The sequence below is a fragment of the Gracilinanus agilis genome, chromosome 4 (assembly GCF_016433145.1).
Source record: "Gracilinanus agilis isolate LMUSP501 chromosome 4, AgileGrace, whole genome shotgun sequence".
In the NCBI taxonomy this organism is placed as follows: Eukaryota; Metazoa; Chordata; class Mammalia; order Didelphimorphia; family Didelphidae; genus Gracilinanus; species Gracilinanus agilis.
In genome coordinates this window covers 228,909,371-228,936,862 of record NC_058133.1, presented here as the reverse complement: position 1 = coordinate 228,936,862, position 27,492 = coordinate 228,909,371, and the positions used below count along the sequence as shown (strand labels likewise).

At 41.6% G+C, this 27,492-nt stretch overlaps 1 protein-coding gene across 2 annotated transcripts in view; it reads left to right on the top strand.

Moving 5' to 3' along the window:
* BAIAP2 (BAR/IMD domain containing adaptor protein 2) overlaps nucleotides 1–27,492 on the top strand; it is a 169,694-nt gene that overhangs the window by 118,937 nt on the left and 23,265 nt on the right. For both annotated transcript variants that reach the window (XM_044672295.1, XM_044672296.1), the window contains exons 7-11: nucleotides 15,738–15,890; nucleotides 21,808–22,035; nucleotides 22,494–22,695; nucleotides 24,035–24,236; nucleotides 25,691–25,759. In XM_044672295.1, the coding sequence (XP_044528230.1) occupies nucleotides 15,738–15,890; nucleotides 21,808–22,035; nucleotides 22,494–22,695; nucleotides 24,035–24,236; nucleotides 25,691–25,759 (854 nt within the window). The remainder of the gene's footprint in view (nucleotides 1–15,737; nucleotides 15,891–21,807; nucleotides 22,036–22,493; nucleotides 22,696–24,034; nucleotides 24,237–25,690; nucleotides 25,760–27,492) is intronic.

Sequence of the window (27,492 nt, the reverse complement as noted above, 5' to 3'; positions counted from 1 at the left end):
ATCTTCTATTTCCATTGTATTCTGTGCCTAACGTTAATTAAAGGGTGTACTTGATAATCTACAAGTGCTGGGTGATGGTTTCTGCCACTAATTTGATCTCAGCAAATCTCTGAACTTTTGTGTGCTTTAATTTTTTTAACTTTGAAATAAGGTTAGCCTTCATTCCATAACTTCCTCTTAAAAACTATCTGATAAAAATGACTCCCCTCTCCCTGCCTCCTCTAAATATGTGTGCAGTCCAATCTAAGAAACATTTATTAAGCACCTTATCTATGCCAGGCATTGTGCTAAGTACTGGATGCAGTAGAAAGTTGGTTGAGAGAAGAGGCTTGTTTTGAAAATAAAACCACTTGTCAGAATGAGAATATTAAACTTATAGAATATAGGTTTGCTGAAGGACTTTTAATTCTGTTTAGGAGGGCAAAAAATGATCGTACATAAACCATCTTCTGAATCAGGTAAAAATGGAACCTTAAAAGTCAATAATCTGGTTACATACCCCTTGACCTTGTTTTACTAGTTAGGTATGTGCTACAGGAAGGTCAAGGAAGAAAGGAAGGAAGGAAAGCAGTCAATTAATCTAGGTATCCATATATAGATGTGTATATACACATATATATGGAACATGTGGACACAATTCTTACTCTATCAAAGAACTGAAAACTAAACAGATGCCCCATCAACTGGGGAATGATTGAATAAATTGTGTTATAGCATATTGACATTTTATTACACCATGAAAAATTATGAATATAACAGATTAGGAAAAAGATAGAAAGATTTGTATGAACTGAAATAGAGTGAAATGAGCAGATCCAGGAAAACAATTTAATAATAGCTAACAAACACATATATAAAACATATAAAGATGTATGTATATATACACATATATATGCATGTATATATAGATATCTATATCTGCCAGGCATTTTACAAGTATTGTCTCATTTGCTTTTCACAACAACTCTGGGAAATAGACGCTAATATTATCTCTATTTGAGGAGACTGAGGCAAACAGAGTGACATGACTTGCCCAGGGCCACTCATAAGTGTCTGATTCTGGATTTGAACTCAGGTCTTCCTGACTCCAGACCAGCACTCTATTTGTTCATTGTACCACTGAACAGAATCAGGCATGGCCATTGTGTTTAATTTCTCTTTGACTAAAGCTACTTATTTGGTATAAGAGAGGCCTTTTACTCAGGATGATTGAATTAGGGGGTAGAAATAAATTTGGAGAAAATGGCATTCACAGAAGAAAAAAAGTAGAGAAGGGTACATGAGTAGAGCAATTTTGTCACCACTTGTTAAACTTAATAATTATCTTTTAAAAATCCAACTATATGACAAAAGTTTGTAGTTTCTTATGTAATCCTTTTCTTTAGTCTTCTTAGTATCTTTAAATATTTATGTTTATTAGTGATTAAGTTCACAATATAAAAGCCTTTTCTTCCCCCAAAAAAGGAGGCTTAGGAGGCACATTGACTCACTGACTGGAGCTAATCTGGTGATATCCCAACCAGCAACCAGCAACCTGAGAATTGGAGATTTGAGTATTTTTTATCCTGAAAGTGGCTTGTGACCTCTGCCCATCCACATGAAGCTGTTTATGTTCTTATGCTTTGGAAATACCTCATGACTGACTATGTGGCCTGCTGATTTCTTTCATCAGTAACCATCCAAATGTTTATGATGACGAGTAAACTTCATTAATATCATCCAGCTTTGGAAATAATGAACCAGAACCGTGGAGCAAGCCTAAGATCTATAAATGTATATTGGTTGTTTTATTTTTTTTTCTTTAGTCTGCTTTTTTTGGTTAATTGGATTACGGTGTTTTGGAAGGATGGGAAAGCTAAAAACTTTGAGTAGATGCTCAATACTAGTCTGGAAGTTTAACATCTTGGAAGTTTATGATATGATTCACAGATGTTCCCACAGTTGTCCCCTACATAAATGAAAGGGCCAATAACTATTCGAATAATGCAGCATTGGATAACCAAACATTCACTTCAGTCTTGACCAATGAATATTATGATTTTTTTATATGTGGCAGCTAGAAGACTCAGTGGATGGAGCACTGGACCTACTAGGCTCAGATAGACCTGAGTTCAAATTTGCTCTTAGACACTCTCCCTAGTTTGCATAACTAGTAAGTGTCACTTAACCCTCTTTGCCACAGTTTCCTCGTCTGTAAAATGAGTTGGAGAATGAAATGGCAAACCACTTCAGTATCTTTGCCAATCAAATTCCCAGCGGAGTCACAAAGAGTTAGGACTGAAAAATTCAACAACAAAAATAAAATGTTTGGTCATTGTATTTGGAGAGAGACAGAGACAGAGACAGAGAGAAAGAGAGACAGAGAGATTGAGAATATCTTTGTTCCTGTCATAGAATCTTTTCCTTAGATTTGATTGCTGAAACATAACTAACAGTATTGATGGGCAGAATCTCCTAGGTGAACCACTGTTTTTCAGAGCAATTTCATCCCATTGGGGAGGGCTCAGGGCAGAGTGGGGAGGAGGAAGGAAAAAGAATAAGAACTAGTTCCATACTTAAATAGTGCTTTATAGTTTACAAAATAACCCTTTCTCATAACAACTGCCCTTTGACATACATAGAATTGTACTCATTTTACAAATAGGGAAATTGAGGCTCCAAAATCACATCTCAGTCAAGTACAGAATCTGGACTTGGAATAATGCTCATTCTGCCATACCATGCTGCTCCTTCAGAGAAGGTGCCCAAATAGTTTAATTGGATCAGAAGGAGGTATTTTGGTATTTAATTTAGTGTTTCTTTTCCTAAGAAGGACTATTCTTATGGCCTATTCATGGGCTACAGATTTCTACAAAGCAAAAAAAAGGGGGGAGTGGGCGGGTGGCAAGGAGGCACCAGCAGGGGAGCAAAATAAGACAAATAGTGTGGCTCCCATAGTAACAACTTGCAGGCTTCCATTTAATCCTAGGGGAATCATTCTTTGTTATTCTGTTTACCATAATAAAAAGAGATTGTTAGGTCATCTTTGGCTTATTTTATGGTCTTCAATCAGCTTGCTTTTTTTCTTTCTTTTAAAAATTCTTTTTCTTGTTTGAAAAGGCAAGTACATCCAGTTTGTTGTCTGAGAAAGGGTTAGTTCTATTTAAAGGGATGTGTAATTAAACAAAGCAAAAACAAAATAACCATAATTTAGTTCTTCAGTAAAGATAATAGCGGAGGCTGGTCTCATTTTATGTGTGCAGTGTGTGACTGTGCAGCAGTGCGACTCATAGAGTGCCTGCTGTAGTATGCTACTATGTTGGGACTTTTGCCCCCACCTCAAACTACCGTTTGTAGCTTCTTCCTTCTTCCTGACTTGGCATCAGGAAGGTCATAGTAGCTGCTGTATCGGTAGAGGCCCAAAGCCTCTATTGAGAACTCTGTGGAAATGAAGAAAGACAAGGGGAAGGGAAAGATTACTGCCTGGGACCCCCTCCTTCTTGCCAATTCAGATACTCAATAAGCTTTGATTTCTGATCTCAAACATGAGAAAAGGGGGGGGGGGGAAGTTTGAGAACTACAGATGTACAGGATAGTTTAAATCTATTATCTTCCACCAAGTCTGTTCTAATTTTTAAAAACTGTAAAAACTCAAAGTGGCTTTTAGGCAAATTTATAGTCATTCCAATAGTAAGCACGTTTCTTTCCAGTGGAGTAAAATTGGTTTCATTTTCTTATAGAAGACTGCAAAGAAACACAATACAAGCCACTGGAGCCCAATTGAGTTTTTCCTTTGATATCTGTAATATGTCTGAGGAAGACATTGGAAACTCAAGTTTTCCTTAGGAAGATTTCTTTCTTGTATTAAGAATATATTGTGGATAGTGGAAGAGGGGCAGCTAAGTGGTTAAGTGGATAGAGGGCCAGACCTAGAGATGGGTGGTCCTGGATTCAAATCTGGGGTCAGACACTTCCTACCTGTGTGGTGAGCCTGAGCAAGTCATTTAACACCCAATGCCTTGTCCTTACCACTCTTCTGCCTAGGAACCAATACTTATTTTTGATTCTGAGACATAAAGTAGAGTTTTTTGTTTTTTTTAAGTAAAAAAGTGACAAATAAACTGGTTCATAATTACTTTGCTAATTCTCTAAATTCTAACTCTGCCAGTTCCAGAGATGTTACCCCACTGCTGGTACTAGTGCTTTTATCTCTTACTATGTAGTTTATCTCCTACTATGCTAACAAATTATAGTTCTTTGAATTAGCTCACCAGGAAATGAGCTAGGAAATGCACGGTTAGTATTCTAGGCAGCATGGTGGGGAAAGGACTTTTTTGGATTTGGAAGACCTGACTTCAAATCCTGGCCCTGAATTTTACAACCTGTATAATGCAATAGATAGTCTGTCCATACTGATGACCTTGGATAAGTCACTTTTCTCAGACTCAGTTTCCTTATAACTGGAATTACAATAATATAACTTATAATTGGACTAGATAATTTCATGCTCTTCAGTATTTATCATGTATTGTTATAAAATCATAGAATGTTAAAGCTAGATCAGAGCATAGATATTAATGGAGTCTAGTGACTATTTTGCAGATGACAAAAGGCTCAGGTGATGTGAGGAGGATTATTTTCTTCGCTGCTTAGGGACAGGGTTAGAGGTCTAAATCTCTTGGCTCCTTGTCAAAGTAACTTCAGGAATAGAATAGATTCAGGAAACAAACAAGACAGTGGCCTGGTTGGTTTCTTGATTTATGAGAATTATTGTTATTGTCCTTCACCTAGATATGAAGGTGCTAAGTTCAGACTCTGAGTGATAGATTTATCCCATTGGTGCTAATAGGCCAAGTTTTTTTGTAATAGTGTGATACTTTAATTACAGAGTGTCAGACACTCAGAGCATGCTAGCAACATGGTCCCCCAGCCTCACTTCTCTACATCTTCACATCTCCCAGCATTTGGGTATTAGAGGGTTGGCTGGAGGGGAAATGGTGCTGACTCAGGGCAACCCTGCCACTAATTCTTTTCAGACAAGAAAAAGAAAAACATGCTTCCTGTTAAAAATAAGAGAAGGTATTCCAAAAAGGTAGTATGTTTTTCTGAATTGGCAAGCACTTATGACATTAATTTAGCAAACACTTATTAAGAACCTATTGTATGAAAGACAAATGAAATAGTCTCTCCCCTTGAAGAGTTTATGTTCTAACATGCAAACAGTTAAGTAAGAAAAATTGAAGTAGGAGAGAGTACTAATAATTGGGGAGATCAGGAAAAGTTTCGTAGAGGAGATGGCATCCGAAGTAAGCCTTGAAGAAAGACACCAATTCTGACTTACCAGCATTCCAGGTTTGGTCTGTGGCCCCAATAAATGCATGGAGGGAGAGAGATGGAGTCAAATTCTGGGTACAAGTGGTAGTTCAGTTTTATTAGAATATAGAATTTGCAAAATGGAGTGGTATGAAATCAGGTTGGAAAGGGAGATGGGAGCCAGATTGAGCCAGACTGGCAAATTTGTATTCTATCTCCTAGGCAGTGAATATCTAGGTCCATGATTAAAGAGAAGATATTGCAAGATCTGTTATGCCTTAGGACAGTGATGGGCAAACTATAGCCCACGGGCCAGATGTGGCCCCCTGAAATGTTCTACCTGGTGGCTGGACATTATTCCTAATCTGATGAATACAATGAGTAGGGTCCAATACAATGAAACTTCAAAAAAGTTGCCTTAGAAACAGACGGACAGATGAGCATTTCCTTTCCTTTGGCCCCCTCTTTAAAAAGTTTGCCCATCACTGCCTTAGGAGGATTATTTTCAAAGTTGGGTGGACAATGGAGAAGGAAGAGAAGTAGGGAGACCCATTAGGAAGCTGTTACTGTAGTTCCGCAGAGGGGTGATAAAGACCTGAATTCCTGCAATATATTATGTGAATGAAGGAGAGGAGAATAGATGTGAGATGATAGGAGACAAAATTGCCAAGACCTGGCAGTTGATTAGATATGGAAGGTAAAGGACTGTGAAGGGCCAGGGATGATTCTTAGATTATAAATCCAGGTGATTAGGAAGATGGTGAACAGAATTAGGAAAGTATGGAGAAAGAAGAGGTTTAGAGATAGAAGATAATGAGTTATTTTGGACACACTGAATTGGCAATGACTACTGGATCATGTAAAAGGAGATGTTCAAGAGACAGGTGGTAATGCCTGGGCTGGAATTGGGGCAAGAAATCAAGGTCGAATTATTGGTAGTGCCCAACAACTCAGGTGTATCTCCCACTGAATATATATGACCCTGATAGCAGGCTTCTGCTCATTCCATCAAAGCTTTAAACAAGGGACAACTACCTTCCCAAGAATTTGTGGCACCCATTGCCTTCTTGGAATCCTGTTCTGATGAGCTAGTAGTGTATAACTGGGCTCAATGCACTATGTCTGAGCAGACAGCATGGGGAGGATCCCTTTCTAGAACTGACTGTCATGTAACAATTGAATGCAACATGTGAAAAAAGCATATTTTTTCTGCCTCTTTCATATACATCACAACCAGTCAAGTACCTACCCTAGTTTTCTGGTTACTCATAATTGGTGTGTTGACAGTGACAGCTGAAGGCCAAGAATCAAACATTCATTCCCAAATTGCCTTGGCCTTAAAGTGGCAGTGCCATTTCTTAGTAATACCAGGGAGCGAAACACAATGTAGCCACCCCAGTCAAGGTTAACAAAATTAATGTTTTGGTTTTTAAAATTCCATATCCCCCAATTCCTTAGTCATTGGCATCCTTGGCAAAGATGAGAAGATTTATATTCTGACTGCTTTTGTCTCCTTAGGGCTTCAGTCTGGGGATGACTAAGTAGAAGCACTTTTTGTTAAATGTCTTTTCGTTGGATTTTTCTAGAGTGATTGTCACCATAGCACCTAGCCCCAGAGAGGTCCAGGGAGTTGTAGTAGTTAGAAGAGCAGTGGGCGTTTGATGGTTCAGTGGAGACTCAGTGCCATTTTAAGCTCAGATTTACATGTAGGTGCTTTTTAAATGGTCGGTTTCTGGGCCTTCTCTGTTCCAGAGAAATCTTTCATCTATAGGTGCCTACAGTCCCATTTGAAAACATAGGGATGTCATAGGTACTAGAAGGATGGATCTTGGGAATGTAGGGTTATGGAATTTAGGCCTGGAAAAAAAGGTTCTTAGGAATTATTTATTCTGTCCCCCAATCAATAAGGAAACTGAGAAGTGAAATAATTTGCCCAAGGTCACAATTTGCCCAAAGCAAGTAGAAGAGCTGATATTAGAACCTATGTCTATTATTCTACTATATCATGCTATGCTCTGTCTCTGTTTCTGTCTCTTCTCCTCCTCTTTATTCCCTAATATTTTTTTGCAAGTCCAGTTATGGTGTTCTCCCCTCCCCCAAGGAGTTCAATGCTATTTAAATGTGTACAAGGAAGTTTGAGAAATCATGTTATGCTCAGTAAATATAAATGAGTTATTGATCAATGTTTTCTGTGTTGGGAACATCAACAATGCTGTAGGAATTTTTTCCTTTTTCACCCAGCAGTGGCCAGACAGTTAAAAACTCATGGTTGGAAAGATTTTAGTTGGGCCCCAAATTAATTTGATGGGCAGCAGCATCTTTTCTGAGCAGATTTTTGCAGGTATCACCCCCAATCTGAGCTAATAACTCACCTTGATGGGACCTGGCCCTTGGGTTTGCTGCAAGGCAAACAGTCTTTAGAAGCTGCACTCTAGGAAGCCTCTCCTCTCCCTCTCCTCCTTTCTCTTCCCTCAGAAAAAGTGAGAATTCTCTGAGAAATAGTGCTTTGAGAGAGGTCCTTCCTCCACTCCTTCACCCCCATCCCTACCCCCTTCTATGATAGCCCAGGCTGGGTCACCACGACCATCCTTTGAACACAGTGAGTTACAACAACTGGTTTCTTTTGGTGTATACACTCATGCTCATCTCACTGCTGCCTGTCCAGGGGATTGATTTGAATAAATGGAAATTTTAAAAATAAAATTCCTTTTCCCTCCCTGGGCATTTGGAAGCAGCTCAAGCCCAGCTAATGAGGCCATCTCTATGAGTGAGGTGCGGTTTAAGCCCGTGCTTTCTCCTCTCCTCTCTCTCCTTTGGTAAGAAAGAACATTTATGAGAAAGAAATTACAACCAACCTAAAAACCCAGAACCAGTTTGGGTGACAGTGGAAAGAACACTGGGTTTGGAGTCCAAGGACCTGGGTTTGATGCCCAGCCCCACTACCTGTGAGACTTTAAACAAGTCCCTTCATTTCTCTGGGCTTCTTATTTCCTTCCCAGTAAAATGAAGAGGTTAAGATGACCTTTGAGTTCCCCTCCAGCCCCAAATCCTGGATTTTGTTTTATCCCTAGTTGGTCTTGGACCCAGGAAAAGCTTTTTATCAGGAGCTTTGTTGGCTTGAGGGTGTGTGCATAAGTGAAATTCCAGGATTTCAGTCAACTCGAATATAGCTGCCATTGCCTGTTCTTCCCCTTACTTCTATCTTCTTGGCCACAGGCCTGGTTTATTCTAAGAAGAGTGTTTGGTTTTTCTCTTTTATTTGCATCTCTATACTTGCCCTCTTGGTGATTTGGTCCTGGTGTTCTTCTGGGGACTAGATCTTCCTGTCCTTTCACATCTGGCACTTGGCCATCTTCAGAATAGTTCACAATACCTTCCCAGGTCCTAAAAGGTTAGTCTTGCTGAGCATGTCGATGAACTGGAGTTGCACAGATCATTAAGGTCAGAAAGAACATGAAAGAAGAGTCATCTCTAGGCCAACCTTCCACTTTGCAGATGAAGAAACCAAGGCTCAGAGAGGTGAATTGATTTGCTTTAGGTTACAATAGTAATAAGTGGCAAAGCTGGGATATGAATTCTGGTCTTCTGAATCCAAACTCAGCAGTGCTCTTCCTACCTAGGATGTAAGTTGTCTGTCTTAATAGAATTAGTGTCACTACCCCCTGCAGTTGGGGTAAGAAGGATTGCCATTAAAAAACAAACAAATAAAAAAACAACCCTTTCCCTTCTGTCTTAGGATTAGTACTGTGTATTGGCTCCAAAGCAGAACAGTGGTTGGAGCTAGACAATGGGGGTTAAGTGACTTGCCCAGGGTCACACAGCTAGGAAGGTTCTGAGGGTCTGAGGTCAGATTTGAACTTATCTCTAGATTTGGCTCTCAATCTACTACACCATGTAGCTACCCCCAGAATTGTCATTTCTGCAAATACTCTTCCAAAACCAAAGTGAATGTTGGGAGGATGAATAGCACTCAACTCTCTACCTCCCTCCTCCTATATATCCTTGGAATATTTTTAGTTTAGTTCATTCTCAGTATCAATTCTAAGAAAAAGAGAAAAGCAAACAGGGTTAAGTGACTTGCCCAGGGTCACACAGCTAGGAAATATCTGAGGTCTGGTGCATACAAGTTCTCCTGATTCCCCTCTATCCACTGTGCCACCTAGCTGCCCTACCTTGGAACTTTTTAATTTGCTCAAAACTTGGCAGGCCATTCAGGAAGACACACTAGTAGATAAAATTTCCACCAACTCTGGCCAGTACTTATGGTTTATGGTTCCTCCCTCCCCCAACTCTGCTCCCCTGCATATGCCTAGTTAGCCATTGGAGAATTCTTTGTCCAAAACTACTCTAGTCCAAAGGTCAGAAAGACCTCCCTGAAGAAGGTTCTTACTGCTACAGAAGCAGCTAACTATTTCCTTTTTCCAGTGGGGCAACATCAGAGTAGGCAACTGGACTCTGACAGGCTTCCATCTTTGAATTATTGGTTTCTTGTCCCCATCTGTGGAGGGCTTAAGCAGCATTCAGAGTTGTTGTTGGTTCTGTAGTTATTACAGATAAAGGGTACCTTCCAGCTGCCTTCCAACATTGATTCTGATGAATAAACCCATGGACACTAATAGTAGATACATTACATTGGATAAGTCACTTATCTTTTTTCGTGTTTCTTTGTGTTGCAAAATGAAAATAATATTGCCAGCATGAGTGAACCTCCTTCAGGGTTGTAGTATAGAAAGTATGTATTTCAGTCATGTAGACTCAGACAAAACCTTAGAAATTACCTAGTCTTGATCATGGACCCCTGATCCACAGCATCTTTGTCAAGTGGTCATCCAGCCTATTGGCTTAAAGACCCCCAGGGACCAACAGGGGTGTTTTTTTCCTTATAGGAAGCTCTTTTTATTTCTTTGAAACCACTCCACAAACACAAGCATCTGTTACCAGGAGAAATAGTTGAATATAAAGTAGGACATCTATATAGGAAGACTTAATACCAGTCCCTTATGCTCTCTCCAGCCTGTCCATACCTCTGTGCCACAATGGTGGATTTGCTCTTTTGGGTAAATATAAATAAATCCACACACACAGACACACAATATATTATGGTATCATCCAAGTAAAGAGCAGCTCTTTTTCCCATCAGCTCTGCATGTTGGGAAAGAGTGGTCCTGCCATTCATTTCAGCATTAGAGACGCAAAGAAACATTTTTAGAAGGCACAGAAGCTGGAGAAGGTGGTAAGTGGTATTGCATAATAGGAGAGAAAATATGCAAGAGATGCTTCTAACTGCTAGAGGAGGAGGCTTTTCATTTTGGATTGAATCTGCGCATTCTTGGCTCTAAACTTTTTAGGGGCTGTAAACCCCTACCATGAAGGAAATGGTTGTCTTATTTATTGTTTATCTTATCCAGTGTCTTGCATTATAGAAACCAATTGGTTGACCAGAGGCCTGACCCCTGTTTTTTTGTTGTTGTTTTTGAGAAAACCTCAAGTTTTTTTGAATAAGTAAATGATCACAGAAAAATAATAAGAATAGTTGAGAGGAGAGAAGAGACAGACACACAGAGAGAAGACATTAGAGTAATAGACATCCAAGACTGTAAATTATTTAAGGCAAGAGGAATTTTAGAACCTTTTCACCCTCTAGTCCAGACATTCTTTTTTTTCCCCTTTTTTAATACATCCCTTATGTCTTAGAATCAATACTGAGTATTGGTTCCAAGGTAGAAAAGTGGCAAGGGAGGCCAGTCATCCTTAATGAGGAAAAAAATGGCATATTTCTTTTCACTCATTGAAATTTAACTTTTACTTCTATCATCATTATTTCGTTAAAGAAAAAGGGATCTATGATTTTTACCAGATTAAGAATCTGTGAATTGTTTGTTGGCAACCTATACCCATCCTCTCTCCCTTGTTCCCCTATTAGACTTGAAGACTTGGATTGGAATCTTACCTGCTCTGGTCAAGTCACTTTAGCTTTCAGGGCTTCATCAGTAATATGGGGATACTAATAGCACCTACCTCCCTGGGCTATTGGGAATCTTGAATACTAAAATATTTGTATGTATAGAAAGCTTTGCACTCCTTAATGTACTATATCAGTCTGAAAAAGAAGTCTTTGTTCTTTCGATTTCCCACCTCAGGGTTCTAGGATAAATGGAGAGTATCCTCTACCCACTGCCCATTCTTGAGTCTTTTAAATCACTCCTGTAGGAGTTTGAAAGCTTGTAGATGTCCTACTGAAAAGTGAGTTGAGGGTTTCCCAACCAAGCAAGAAGACCCTTGAACAGTGTGGTTGCCAGTTGGAGTAACAAGATGCATTCTTAGTTAGCTGTATTGCCTTATGGCTTTTGTCCTGTAGAAAAAACTGAGCTGAATCTAGGTTGCTTTCCTTTTTGGTTGGGGGGCGATGGGGTAGGAGTGTTCATCGATAAGTAAGTGAGGGCTTCCTCCCCTCTGCTCTCCCTTTCTCCCAGGAACCAGGGCTACCTGGAGCTGTGGTGTTACCCTGACCCAGAAAGCTGCAGAGGGATGCTCTGAAGCCTTTCTGACAGAGGGAAACTCAGGCCCTTCACAATAGTGCCCCAGCTTGCCTGCCTCAAATTGTCTTTTTCCACGTATGTGGCATATGGATGAGGGTGATGTTGCTGATTCTATGACTGTGGCTTCTGGCTTCAGCCAGCTTCCAGTGGGAGCCATTCCCCAAGCTTCCCTCCCCTTTCCAATTTCACATTCCATGCTGACTTTTCTTTCCATCTCTTATTCTGTCTCCTTAGAACAGAACTAGAGAGCCGGGCTGGGAGCCTTGCAGGTTGAGTCGCTGCAGAATCCGGGTGGGCGGATGAGCAGTGTGGGAGGCATGGGGGAAGGGGAAGCTGAGGGAACAGCTTGTATTACATTTCCCAGCAATTGTTTTCTCCTCTCTCTTCTTCCCCCACCTCCCACCTTGTTCATAGACACACACACTCCCTGGCAAAAGCCCACAGGCTGAGTCAGTGTGTGGGAGAGGGAGCTGATGAGTCACAGGTGTGTGTATGTGTGTGTGGGGTCCCTTCCCCAGTGTTCTCCCCTGCTGGGATGGGAATTTTAAAAAGAAGAAAGAGATGTAAGCTGCTTGTCTTTTGGGTGGGGGTTGGGGAAGGCATCTCCTGAGAAAGGATTTGCTGGACTGGAGTGGCAGCAGATTGGAGTCCTGACCTAAGGATATGTCAGCTGCACTGCTCATGTGTGGCTGGCTGCATTGGGGCATCTCAGCCCACCGCTAAGTGCCATGCTCCTGGCCGTTCAGGGAGCCAGGAGTGGGTGGGAAATAAAGACAAAGAATTGGGGAATCCAGAAAAATCTTGTCTATGAGGCTGGGAGAGATTTCAGAATGATCTGGAATATCAGATGTTAAAATCTCAGGAATAATCTCCCTCCACTGAAATCTTTTTCTAATCTCTTTTAAGTTAGGACTCTCAAGACACCTGAAGAACAGACCAGAATATAGGCCCATTGGTGGGCTGAAACTGTGTATATGTTCAAGTGACAGCCTAGTTCAGTTGAGATAAGCTTGAGAAGGTTGATTGAACCTAGGGCTTTTTTTTTTTTAAACCCTTATACTTCAGTGTATTGTCTCATAGGTGGAAGAGTGGTAAGGGTGGGCAATGGGGGTCAAGTGACTTGCCCAGGATCACACAGCTGGGAAGTGGCTGAGGCCGGGTTTGAACCTAGGACCTCCTGTCTCTAGGCCTGACTCTCACTCCACTGAGCTACCCAGCTGCCCCCTGAACCTAGGGCTTTTTGAGCTTTCTTCTAGACTTTCTTCTGTGAGGATGGGATCTTTGTACAAGGACAAAATTCCAGAAAAATCACAAGTCCTTGGAGTACTAAAGGGTTCAAGCAAGTGTATCCCCAGAACTTCAGAAATCTTTTAGAGTACGACCTGTTTATTCTACCCAACCTCAAAAAGGAAGCTGGCTAGGGAATAATGAATGAACAAATGACATATAGCAGAGTTTTGTCTTTATTTTCCCTTATAAGTAGCCCTTCAAGACAATCAAAGACCATACATGGAGATAGAGCCCCTTAGGCCCATGTTCCTGTGTTTGGGCTGAGGACTATAGGATATGGAAATATATATAAAAACAAAACAAACAAAAAGAGACACAAAAACCCTCATGGAAGAAGAAAAGGAATGGGAAGAAGGAAAATAATTTCTCCAAAGGCCACTTCTAGAAACCTCATTCTTGAGCAGACCCAGAAGACAAGTGACTTGAGGAAAAGTGCTTTAAGTACCTTCAGAATTAGAGATTCTATCAGTGGGATCTGAGGGACCAGCTTTAAGCTGGGAAATGTTGTGCTTACAAATTCTCTTCCTTGCCAAAAGAGACTATCTAGAATAAAGACTGAAAATCAATCTGAAGAGCCTTGGAATCAGAAAATCCAAAAATCTATTTTGAGAATACACCCCCACCCACACCCACACCCAGATAGATAGATAGATAGATAGATAGATAGCCAGATAGCCAGATAGCCAGGGAAAGGCACCAGAGATTTACCTTCTCAATTATGGTTTCCTTAGCTAATGTTCCAGTGGAGAAACCATTGTGATGGAGCATATAGAAGGCTGTTCTTTGGAGTCAGAGATAAGTTCAAGTCCCACCTTTGACAACTACTGCCTCTAGATAAGCCTTTAACCTCAGAGATGATAAATTACAGAGGAGGTATATACCAGTAGTATAAACAAATTTTTTTGTCATCTCCTCCCTACCAACATTCAAAATGAATTTATATTCATTTATCATATATTAAACAACCTTTCTAGAAGAACTAGCCCTGATGTCAGGAAGACCTGAGGTTCATTCAAGTCTCCTCTGGTGAGAACTTGAATTTTCTGACATGTTCTGTTTGGTGCAGGTAGCCAGCAGGGGAACAGTCCATGTACTGTGTGTGTGTGTGTGTGTGTGTGTGTGTGTATTGCCTATCAATTGAGGAAGAACTGAATAAACTGTGGCATAATGGACTGTAAAAAATGAGCAAATAGGTGATTTCAAAGAGCCATGGAAAGACTTGTACGAACTGGTGCAGCAAAGGAAAGTCAGAAAAATCAATAGAACAATTTATACTATAACATCAAAAACAGTTTTGAAGACTTTTTTAAACTGATGAAGAATGAAATGAGCAGAACCAGAAGAACAACACAACTTCCTTTTTACACAATAACAACATGGTAAAGATGGGCAATCTTAAAAGCTGCCAGAACTGTGAGCTATTGCACTGACCATCAGTGATTCAAGAAGGCAAGTGATAAAACCATACTAGAGAGAGAAGCTCCAATGGCCATGAAGTCAGCTGAAGTAAGTGCTGTGGAACACATAGAACACATGGTCAGACATCTAAGACACCAAGGTCATCCACTGTGTCCCAAGCCATTGTCAGTCCTGACATGAGCAAGTCAAGACATTACCCCGATATCATCGGTCTTCTTCCAAAGGATGAACAAGATTTAGGATGCAAAATGCTATATGTATATATGCGTACATATATTTCTATATGTACAGACACATGTATAGCCTGAGGGAATGTTTTGTTTGATTATACATATTTGTTAGAAGGAATTTGTTTTTCTCTTTTTTCTCTTTTTTTCAAAGGGATGGGTAGTAGGAAGGAGAAAAAATAGACTTCCATTCTTTTTCTTTTAAATAGAGAGGTGGGGAGATGTTACAGATGTGGCATGCTGCATGTATTTTCAGATGACATCACTGTATTGGTAGTTTTGCTTATTTTATTACATTAGAAATCTCATGGAATTAGAAGTAGTATGTAAATATTTGTTATGTAAAAACAAAACACATCTATAAAAGGTAATAAAAATAATAATGACTAAAAAAGACCTCTTACGAGTATGCTACTGTCCCCTGATGGTGGAACTTTTGCATACCAGGTTGATTTGATGAATAGAAAAATAAATCCAGCACAAAAACAAGGCAGTGAGGGGATGGAGTAAGATATGCTTAGAAGGAAAGTAAACATTGTTATACTGTGGAGCCATGTATTCCAAGTGGTATTACAATTAGGAGTATATGAAGAAGGGCAGCTTCCTGGTAAGAAAAACCATGTTATTAAAAAAGAAAGAAAGAAAGAAAGAAAAAGAAAAACCATTTATAAAATGAGTTTTTAAAAATTATTATTATTAACAAGAGTTTCTGAAGATTAAAGGATTTAATCTAAAGATTAAGATATTTGCTTTTGGGAAGCAAAATTCAAAGTAAATGTTCTAGAACAGCATAACATAATAGAGTTATCAAGAGCACCCTGAATTCGTGGCCTCAGAATACATCTCTATTTGTGGTCTCTGTTTTATAAGAATAGTACATACTGTTTCTACCTGAGAGACTGCACAGAACTAAATGTGAACATATGTTCCTTAGTCACCAGCTCATCAGTTTTTCTTTTTTTCCCCCCAGTTCATAGATGCGATCAGTAACAAGCAAGGTGAATTGGAGAATTATGTGTCGGATGGCTATAAGACAGCCCTCACTGAAGAACGGAGAAGGTTTTGCTTCTTGGTGGAAAAGCAATGTGCTGTGGCCAAAAATTCAGTCTCCTACCATTCTAAGGTAAGGCTACTGACCCTGGCCAGGTCCAAGAAGGAGAGCTATGGCTGAGGCTCAGAAAAGGTGGTATCTCCCAGGGCACCATCATGGTGTTGGTAGGGGGAAAGCATTGACAAGTGTTGTATGTATGTATTACCACTTCAAAATGAGTCCAAGGCAAATTTCAGAGGACTCTCAGAAGAAAGATCTCTATGAATTGATCAAAAGAGAAGACTGTAGAACTAAGAGAACAATTTGCTTTTTAAATTTAAAAAAATAAAACTTCATCTTCTGTCTTACTATCAATATAGATATCGGTTCCAGGCAGAAGTGGTAAGGGCTAGGCACCTGAGGTTAAGTGACTTGCCCAGGGTCACACAGCTAGAAAGTATCTGAAACAGATGCGAACCCAGGATTTCTCCTTTCTAGGCTTGCCTCTCAATCCACTGAGCTACCTCGCTGCCCCCAAGAGAACATTTTGTATAGGAATAACATTATGGGCGGGGGGGGGGGGGGAGGAACAACTTTAGAACTCTAATTATAAATCTTATAAAGCACAAATCCAAAAAAAAATTGAAGCAAAACCTGCTACTTATCTCCTGACACAGACACGATGAACTCAAAATACAGAAGGACATACATTTTCCAACATGACTTTTCTGAGAATTTTTTGTGTGTGTGCTAGATCAGTGTAGATTGAGTGCCATTTGAAAGTTTTTTTGTTCAGTGAGGTGAGAGAGGGTAATGGGAGAGATGGATTAATAAATAAATAAAAATGGGAATGATCTTTAAAAAAAATTTTAATATAAGGGAGAACCAAAATACCACTTTCCCAAGAGGGATTCTCAGAATCCATACCAGTTTCTCCTAGCTTTTCTTAAATGTCTTAGCATATTAATAGTGGTGTATCAAATGACAGGCAGTGGTAACTTCTGCAGACATTCAAGCTTTGTGTTTGTAATTATTTTTCCACTTTTTCCCACAGCCATATATATGTACATATATATATATATTTTTTGACCAGGCCTGACTTTGAGGGGATAATAGCCCTGGTGCTTCTTTGCCTGAGGCTATCCAGGGTTATCCAGTTATCCTTTTTCAGCCTTCTTGAAGCTAAACATACCTCCGTAAGACATTATAGATGTCTTTGAAGAGGAGGGGGGCAGATTATGGCCAGAGAGGGTTTTTTCATAGCAGAAGCAAAATGAGACAATGGTCTAGGACATTCAACTGTGGTCAGTTCTCCAGTATATACAGACTTCATGAAGACCCCTGGCTCATTGGTACATAGATTCTGGTAATCTGCCTGTTAGATCAGAGTCCCTTAAATACAGCAACAGCTTGATTGATGATACATTGTCCCAGTGTGTACACAAATGCCCACTCATTGTATGCAGACACAATTATAGTCCTCATCAGTGATTAATTAAAGAAAGAGGAGTTGCTCAGAAAGATCTTAGATTTAGAGCTAGAAGGGACCTTAGAAGCCATCTAGTTCAAACTCCACATTTCATGAGAAAACTGAAGTCTGGAGACATTTCTCAATGTCACACTGGTTAAGTGAGATTTAAACCTTGACCCTCATACTCCATTGTATTGCTGCATTGTATTAGGATAGAATAGTACCTATTTTAGAGTCACTGCTCTTGCTTTCTGAAGAAGGCCCTACCAAAGAGCCTATTATGGTCCTCTGTATCTAGAGTAGCCTCCTGCCTTCCCTGGGGGCATCTGCCCAAGAGAGGGACCCTTTCTGCTCTCAGGAGCAACCAACTCGTGCCTGGACCAGCCAGAGAAATCCAATGTACCCTTTTAAAATAAGTATACAAAGGCACTTTAAAAGTGATCTAATCTGCTAAATGACACACTAATGGGGAAAAGAGGAAGGGAATAACCTGGGCAAATGCCTTTGTCTTGTTCAGAGGAAATGTTTTTTTTAAATCACTAGCAGCCTTTGTCTCCCCAAAAGCACTTTTAAGTTGTGTGATATGAAAGTTTGCCTGGGGACTCTTATGCTCTCTGCTCTAGCTTCTTGTTGGGGGGGGGGAGGGGGTTGAAGAGGAGGAAGGAAGAAGGGAGGAGAAAAAAGTATGAAATATTAAAGTGCTGTTCTAGCCTCCCACTTGCACATTTTCTCCTGCCTACATCTTTCTCTGCAAGACGAAATGTTCTGGAAGAGAGGAGAGGGGTGGGTTGTTAGGTCCTTCATTCTTCGCTATCAGGATGGAGAGGCAGGCATCTGCTCCCCTCTAGTGGCAGCTATGGGTCTGTTGTGGGAACTTCAAGAAACTTGGAGCCTCTGGCATGGTGAGAGTGCAACAGGGAACTTGATAAATGATACCTGGCTACCAAACCTTTTTGGTGAGAGGGCTAAGGTCAAGACTAAAAGACAGGAAGTAAATACCTCCATCAGAAAGGGAGAAACAAACTGATTTGAAGGATTCTGAAAACTATTTCCCAGATCTATAATTAATCTCCTCTCAAAAATTTTTATTTTTATCTTTATTTTTAAACCCTTACTTTCCATCTTAAAGGTAATATTGTTTGTTAGTACCAAGGCAGAAGAGTGCCAGGGCTAGGCAATGGAAGTTAAGTGACTTGCCCAGGTTCACATAGCTAGGAAGTGTCTGAGGCCAAATTTGAACCTATGACTCTCAATCTACTGAGCCACCTAACTGCCCCTTCTCTTTACCTTTAGCTTTTAGAATTCTTAACTTCTCCAAAGGCTCTGTGCCCAGATGCCAGCCCTCCTCAACTATTAACCACTCAGCCTCTCCTCAAATTATCCTGGATTTCCTTAAACTATGGACATATATCTCTCTGCCTCCCTCCTCCTTAAGGAGAACCATAGCTCTTTGAAGGCTGGGTCTGTTTTCTTGGTTCCTCAGTTCCTAACATAGTGCCTTTAAACAAAGTTGGCCCTTAATAATTTATGCCTGTGGAATTTAATTGGATGGATTTTTAAAGAATTTTATGAGAACTGTGCTCAGCCTCCTCCCTCAACTCCCGCCCCTCACACACACAGGATCCAAGAATCTAGAGAGCTATCGTGTCTATGGATTTTGCTTAGAGTTTCTGTTACTTTGGGCTCTAAGTGACATTTAATATATGCCTGCCAAACAAGAACGAGGGTATAACAGATGAGTACGGATGAGTCAGACCAATTCCTGAACAATCTATGCTGAGTCAGTCCCTAGCATATGTTACATATAAGTTGCACAAGAAAGAGAAGGACAATTTATCCTTAAAATAATTAAAAAAAAATAAGCCTCAGCTTGGTAACTGAAATATTTTCTTCTGTTGGCTACGTGTGGTATCTACTGGTGGTGATGAGGGAAAAGCATTCATTCATTTAGTCATTCATTCAACAGCCTGAGATTCTTGAGATAGGGATTAGATCTGTGATTTCACTGGTATAGGGAGATCTCTGGTGAGGAAACTCTCTGTACTACTGTAGGTTGGCACCTTCTCTGCAACTTAGTTTTAGAGAGGAGCCTAGAGCCCTGAGAGATTAAATAATTGCCCAGGTCATACAGTCAGTATGGATCTGGGATGGGACTTGAACTGGCTCTGGATAGGAAACAAGTTCCCTATCTACTTACTACACCATGTACTACTACATTTAAGTCCTTATAATTTGTAGAGACCGTTGCACTGGATAACTAACCGGTGTGATGCTTTGTATTTTGCCTAAATACAAAGACTGGAGGAAACATAGCCCGCATCCTTATGGAGCTCACAGTCTAGTATTACATCTGACTGTCCCAGGTCCAAAGCTCCTTCTCTTGAGACATTCAGATGACTATTGTCATTGCCAGTGATTTTCAGAGTAGTCCCAGTGTCAGCGCTCTAAGGCATCATGTTCTAAGAGTCCAAGAAGACCAAAGCTTTTCTAGAAATGAATTCAAATGAATTTCCTACTGGGAAGTTGGATGGATTCCAGAAAGTAAGGGTGGGTCAAGGAGCACAGCTGCAAAGAAGCAGGTTGCTAAGCACTTACTGCATTTAGGAGGAATAGAAAGCAGGAAGGAGAAGAGGAAGGTAGCTTATCAAAGCTAGAGAGAGTTAAGTATTGCTGTGACTCATGAATGTAAGCTCGGACAAGCATGCTTGGGACTTGGTTTCTTAGCTCTCCTTGCCAAGAATCAAAATTTACTCAAATCCCATTTGGCTCAGTTGAAAAGCTAAGGAGGTAAGTATATTGTATTCTCCCTAGCACTGTAGCTTACATAGAAACCTTGCATGTCCCCAAGTGCAGGCCACATCAATGATTGTCCCAATCATTGACATATCTTTCTGTCTTCTCCATGCTGGCGCTTCCGTCACTGACTGAATTCAGGCACTTAGATTAATGTGTGACCTGTTCCCCACAACTCTCCTCAGATGTATCAGAAGACTGAGTTTGTCTAAGAGGGCAAGCTGATACATGAGCTGGCAATTTCTATCTTTACTGCTATGGCTCTCGGGTCCCGAAGGCAGAGCATGTTGGCATGTCTTATCTAAACTGTTTATTTCCTCCAGTACCTAACAAATAGTGGTTGTTACTGCTGTGACATCTGTGCCCATGAGTACAGGTAGTCAGTCTGGCCTGCTGGACACACTGCCCATATCCCTATCCCAATATATCCTGCTGTCCTATGAGTTTGAATCTTTTTTTTTTTTTTTTTTTTGGATGGAGTGGGCTACTCTTGGGGGAATCTCCATTCCTTTATCAGCCTATGTTCATTGGCTTTCCATTCACTAGGCACTTGACAAACTTGTCTTTTTGACTGCCTCCCCAAACACCCATATTCTGGAGAGAGATTATCATGAGACCTTTCTGAGCTGTATTTTGAAGATTAGTCCCTTAGCAACTCCATAGCCTATGGCAGCTTCACACTCTCTACCCTTAAACTTTCAGTCAAATCCACCATTTCTAATTGTTTTGCTTTCCCCCCTTTTGGTGACAATTTCAGAGCAAGAACTTTTTGTGATGGACCAGAGACCAAAAGGCCAGATACCAGTGTATCCCCAGATGTGGACAGGAGCAATTAGTAATCCATAGGACTCAGTTGGTATAGACATAAAACCTTCCTTGACCACTGCCTTGGCTACGGCCACAGACTCAAACTCCGCCTCTCTTTCTAGATCTGACTCTTAACAATGATTGTATGAGAATATTTCCCTCCTGTCCCAGAGGATCTCTTTCCTTCTCTTTCCTTCTTCCTCCTTACAGACTTCATCCCTTGCTTCCTCTATGTTTTCAGATATTTAGATCCACCTCTGCTTTATATTTGTCATCTTCTTTCCCTCATTTGGGTATCTTAGCTGACCACGTCTGTGCTAGTGATATCAGCCTAGGGCTTGTTCCTCTGTTCTCTGACACTGAGTTGATGAGTTTAAGATGGAATGTTAGCTTCTTGAGGACAGGACCATTTCCTTTTTTTTTTTTTTTTTTTTTTTTGTCTCTTTATCCCCATCGCCTAGCACATAGTAGGCAGGTACTTAATAAGTTCATCCTTGTGGTTCTGTAACCTGCTTCCCCCAGCCCATGTCATGTCTGGTTTGGTCTCTGAAAGCCTGCTGTGTTCTGTGGAACTAGGAATGTGAGTCCATTGTTCTGCTTTCCCTTCCCATGAAAGACCTTCCTGGATGGATGTGCCATTTCGGTCTGTCTGATCTCTTCTGTAACATCTCAGGGCAGAGAGATTATGTTAAGGAAGTTGTACATTCATCTGACTGGTTATAGTAGCATCTGTGACTAAGACTCAGCGGTTTCTAGTTCCTTCCTTTCCTGGATAAGGCCTGCCCTCTCTGTACATAACAACTTTCTCAGGGAAGAAGAGCATGTGGACAATTGGTTTTTATGGGAGCTTGGCAATTTGGTGGTGTGTCTTTTGTTTGCAGGTGGGCCTCATTCTAGTTAGGCACTGACACATGCCTCCCCTATTTTCTCTGGTTTCAGGGAAAGGACATGCTGACTCAGAAACTCCCATTGTGGCAGCAGTCCTGTGCCGACCCCAATAAAATCCCAGATCGAGCCATCCAACTGATGCAACAGATGGCGGCCAGCAGCAACGGCACAGTCATGCCCAGCTCCCTGTCTGCTTCCAAGTCCAACTTAGTCATCTCAGATCCCATCCCTGGTGCCAAACCACTTCCAGTGCCCCCAGAGCTGGCCCCGTTTGTAGGGGTAAGTCTATCACACACTGCGGGTGATCAAAATGATTGAAATGATTATTAACAGGATTAATGACACACACACTCCTTGTATTTGTGAGGAACCTTTCCCTTTCTAAAATGATTCTGAATATATTCTCTCCTCAGAGCAAGTATTATGGGTTCCATTTTCCACAAGGAAAGGGGCTGCCCAGAGTGGTTCTGAGTGGCTTGGAGCAAGTAGTAAACCTGTGGTGGTGACAGGACTAAGTTCTGGGTCTCCTGACTCCCAGCCCAGAATTTATGATTGGATTGTTTCTCTATCAAAAGGATTATTTTGGAGTTTGAAGGGAAAAACACTTGATCTCATAATATTCCAACCTATGCTAGGTGAGAAATGTGGTGTTGAGGAGTCAGATGTTAAAAAAAATGGTTTTTTTCTTGTTCTTAGAGGCAGAGGAATCCTTCACTTGGCTGTCTCTCTCTCCACAGCGTATGTCTGCCCAGGAGAATGTGCCTGTCATGAATGGGGTCTCAGGTCCAGACAGTGAAGACTACAACCACTGGTCTGACAGGAAGCCAACCCAGCCCAAATCCCTGTCTCCTCCTCAGACCCAGAACAAGATGAGTGACTCCTACTCAAACACACTTCCTGTGCGCAAGAGCGTTGCCCCGAAAAACAGCTACGCAACCAGTAAGAGATGTCCTTCTACAGGAGTGTCGGCTAAGCTCAGTACCCACCTGGAATCTGTCTCATCACTTAGGCACCCTGCTTGGGAGGAGACCAAATGTTCTCTTGTGCCAGAAATGTTCATATCGATTTGTGGCAGAAGCCAGTTAGGGGTATATGCCACCATAGGCATCTGCCTTAAAGGATGCAGAATAGAACTCTGGCAGGCAGGGGATGGGGATGAGGAGGGTGGAGGAGAGAACAGTTAGTTTAACACGATTAAAATTTTCCCAGAATAGCTTCTATAAGACTTGAGAGCAAGTAAACGCTGCTGACAAAGGATATAGTTGATGGAATTGTGGCAATTCCCTACTCTGTTGCCCTTAGAATAGCAATTCCTACTGGACAAGAGTTCCTTTCTGTATTTTTTTTTATAGCAGTGCCGATCAAGGTGGGCAAGGCAGCCTGGGAATGAAAACTGCTTCTTTATCAAATGAATTAACCTATATAAAGCACTTGTCAAACCTTAATGCCCCATATAAGATCTAACTAGGCAATAAAAATTTATTAAGCACCTATTATGTGCCAGGCACTGTGCCCTGGGGATACAAATATGAAAAAAACAAAGATAGTCCCTGTCCTCAAGGAGCTTACAATCTAATAGTGGATGGCAGGACGTAGAAAAGCCCTGGGAAGTGGGGGCAGAGATCCCCAGCCCAGGAGACATAGTGGAGAAGTCAGAGAAGTCCCAAAGTGGGACAGCCAGCTGGGAAAGTGAGAAGTGAGGAGCTGGGTCTATTTCTTCTATATATCTTCTTACTTAATCCCCACCAGAATCCTGTGAGGTAGACTAGGCAAAGATCTTCTGGGCAATAACAATAACAATAGTTGGTAGCATTTCTATAAATTATCTATCCACCAATAATATGTAATACCAATCACAAAAACTAGTGTTTATATATTGTTATTTATGGTTCTTAAAGCACTTTATAGACAGATGTCAACTGCTCAATGTCATACAAATATCTTAAGTGGCAGAGCTGACCCTAGAGCCTCTCAGATCTTTTTATCTCCAGCCCAGGTCCTATGTGCTTTACACTTCACTACCCCTTACGCCTGTTGTAATGAGACCAGAAATTGCCCAAATAAATAGAGAAGGCTAATTAAATGCCCATCCAGGGCTGTATTCATCTGGTCTTTATAAATCCTCCAAGTATGCTATAGAAGGGAAGGCAGTTGGGCTCTGAGCTGACTGTGGTCTTTCTCCCTTACAGTCTCTCACCACCCTGGCATATAGTTGGGCTCTAATTAATTCTGTACAAGGGAGGGGCTCTGACCTCTTGCTCTCTGTTGTTTTGGCCAGCCGAGAACAAAACTCTTCCTCGCTCTAGCTCCATGGCAGCTGGTCTGGAGCGAAATGGCCGAATGAGGGTGCAAGCCATCTTCTCCCATGCTGCTGGTGACAACAGCACCCTTCTGAGCTTCAAAGAGGGAGATCTCATCACCCTGCTGGTCCCTGAGGCCCGGGATGGCTGGCACTATGGCGAGAGTGAGAAAACCAAAATGTGAGAACTTCTGGGACTTTGTTCCTATCATTGCCTTCCCTTATCTCCTGATTTGGCCAACAAGACATCCCCTACCTGGATGCTAGGCAGCTCCTTCTACATACTGAGAAGTCTGGGTGGAGTTTGAGCTGGGGGGTGGGGGTGGGGGTGGAATTGGAGAGAAATGGCTTCCTAATTTTGGGGCCTTAAATCATCCTACCACTTTTGAGCAATTTGAAACCATTGCTCCAGACATCGCACTCATTCCTCAGTTTCTCCAGCTGTCATCATGCCTTTCCCCCCACCGCTGCCCCCATTTCTTTCTTGGGGTGTCTTTGCCCCACCCAGTACATAGGAGAGAGAAAGATTGAGAACTATTTTCAGCTCCAAAATTAACTTCCTAAATAGCCTTGACAGCTACAGGCTCTCAACTAGCTTGCTTCGACTCTTGCATTGGAGATTCGTTCTGCAGTCTTAGCCATCCTGGAGTCAAATTTGAGGGGGGAATATAGTTTTTTTAAACCTTTACCTTCTGTCTTAGAATTGATACAAAGTATTGGTTCCAAGGTAAAAGAGCAATAAGGGGTTAATAACTGGGGCTAAGTGATTTGCCCAGGGTGACACAGCTAAGGTGTATCTGAGGCCAGATTTAAATCCAAGACCTCCTGTCTCCAGACCTGACTCTACCCCCTGAGCCACCTAACTGTTGGACATATTTTTTAAGAGCAGAGAGTTCTCTGGGAGATAACTCAGTTCCTGTCCTGGTCCTTGTCCCTCATTTAGGCTGTCTTTTTTGAGTGTTTAGTTCTGGGAAATCTGGGAATAACTTGGGACTCAGATGTCTGTTCACTCCCAAACCCTGCCCCCAGGGTCCAGCCAGTACCATGGCACTGAAAATGTCCCTTTCCCTCCTTGGGGCATTGAGCCATCCCTATGGGTGACCTGCTTCTAGAAATGAAAGATCTGCAGATGGCCCTGGCATGGCAGTTCCTGTGGCAGAGCCCATCCTCAGTGATGGGATTGTGGCCAGCTGATCCACAAGTGTGCAGCCTGCCCCCTGTCCCACTCCCCCTCATTCTGCCATAACCACAGGGTCACACTGCCCCCAACCCTGCTCTTCAGTGTAATCTGGAGTGGCTTCAGCAGGAGCAGTACTTGCCATGTGCTAAACCTACCTGCCAAAAAGGGATGGATGGGGGGAAAGAGAAAGAAAACAAAGAGACGGGTTGGAAACTGGCAAAATAGATGGTGATACAGGCCCTGAAATTTGCTTTGATTGATGGTGGCAGAGCTAAAACTCTTGAATTTCCAAGTTCCCTATCTACTGCAAAACACCTGTATGTTTTGACTGGAGGACAAGTAAAGTGGAAAAGGATGTCCCTGGGAGTACTAGTTTTCCCATCTAGCATTTGAATATCATTTGAGGGGAGAACACTAGGAACCTCTTTTCTTATTTTTGTGTGGTTCTTTTCCAGGAGGGGCTGGTTTCCTTTCTCCTACACCCGAGTTTTGGACAGTGAAGTCAGTGACAGATTGCACATGAGGTAAGTCACAACCCTTGGGCTTGGAATGGCTTTGGAGGCAACTCAACATTCTTGCTGTGGTCAAGATGAATGAATTGTCCCTCAGCTCCCTGTTCTGATCCCATCCCAGGGATGAAGTCAAGATTCAACCTCCTTTTTTATCCTCTCCAGCAAACAGGACCCAGAACCTAGTGTTTAACAGATATGCCTAGGAGACAGCTAAGTGATGCGGTAGATAGAGCACCAGACCTGAAATCTAGCCTCAGACATTACTAGTTGTCTGATTCTGGGCAAGTCATTTAACCACTCTTTGCCCCAATTTCCTCATCTGTAAAATAATAACACCTACCTCCCAGGGCTCCTGTGAGGATCCATTTGCTTAGCAGAGTGCCTGGTAAGCACTACATAAATGCTACTTGTTATTGTTGTTGTTATTGCTGTTATTGTTGTTAATCTTAGATTTAGAGCTAGAAAGGACCTTAGACATCCAATCCAACCCCCTCATTTTAAAGATGAGGTAACTGAGATCCAGAAAATTAAAATGCCAGCCAAACCTAAACTTGAACACAAGTCCTCTGGCTATAAGTCTTCACTGCACTGCCTCCTAAATTGAAACAGAAGCCTGTGCTTGTGAATGGGATCAACAAAAGCCAAGAGGACACTTTGACCTTCACAACCACATCCTATGGGATCAGGAAAACCAACCGAACATAATTGGCTCTTGATTTTTTTATTGCCTCAAAAGTCTTTACCAGTTATTCTCCTCCCCACACTTCTCTTCCCCCTCTTCCTCCTTTTTTTTTTTTTTTTTTTTAACACATAACTTCTTTCTTAATATCAATTCTAAGGTGGAAGAGTAGTAAAGGCTAGGCAATTGGGGTTAAGTGATTTGCCCATGGTCACACAACTAGAAGGTATTTGAGGCCAGTTTAAACTGAGGTCCTTCCCACTTCAGACCTGGCACTTTATCTACTGTGTTGCCCCATCCCTCCTTCTTGAGACTCTCTCCCCACCTCCCCGGCCTGAGCATTTAGGGTCCCAGGCAATCTTAAAAACTGTCAGACCCAGAGAGAAAATAGAACCAGACCTTGTATTGACAGCCCTATCCCTGCCTCTTCAGGGAAGGGCTGGCTGGTAAATCAAGACACAGGGCAGCTGGGTTCTGGAATCTCCATTCAGGGCATCTCTAGGAAGGGGTAGACAGATGGCATGTAGATTAGAGAAGAAGAGATTATGCTAGGGGATGGGGAATAGAAAGAATGAAGAGGAAAAAAGACAAGTGAGAAATTCTTGGGGATTGGTCCTGTCTGGGCTCTGTCCACAAGCCCAGATGCCTGCTCTGACCTGAGAGTGGTCCTGTTTGACGTGATAGGAGGCATGGGAGGTCCCCACTTAGTAACAGATAGTCAGGCAGGCCATGGGACCTGGTGACTGAGAAATGTTGCTTGTCTTTATAGGAATTAAGGGGAGGAGGGGAAAGGGAAAAGGAATACACAATTATGTAGCATCTATTACGAACCTGGCCCTTTACAAATATTATCTCATTTGATCCTCATGATAACCCTTAGGTTATTATCCCCATTTTAGAGTTGAGAAAAGTAAGCAGACCGAGTTCAAATAATTTGCCCAGTCTCACAGCCAGTAAGTATCTACGGCTTAATTTGAACTCAAATCCTCCTTACTCCCAACGCTTTGACTACTTTGCTGCTAGCTGCCAAAGTTTACTTTTGGTGCTGAGAAGTTAAAGGGAAGGA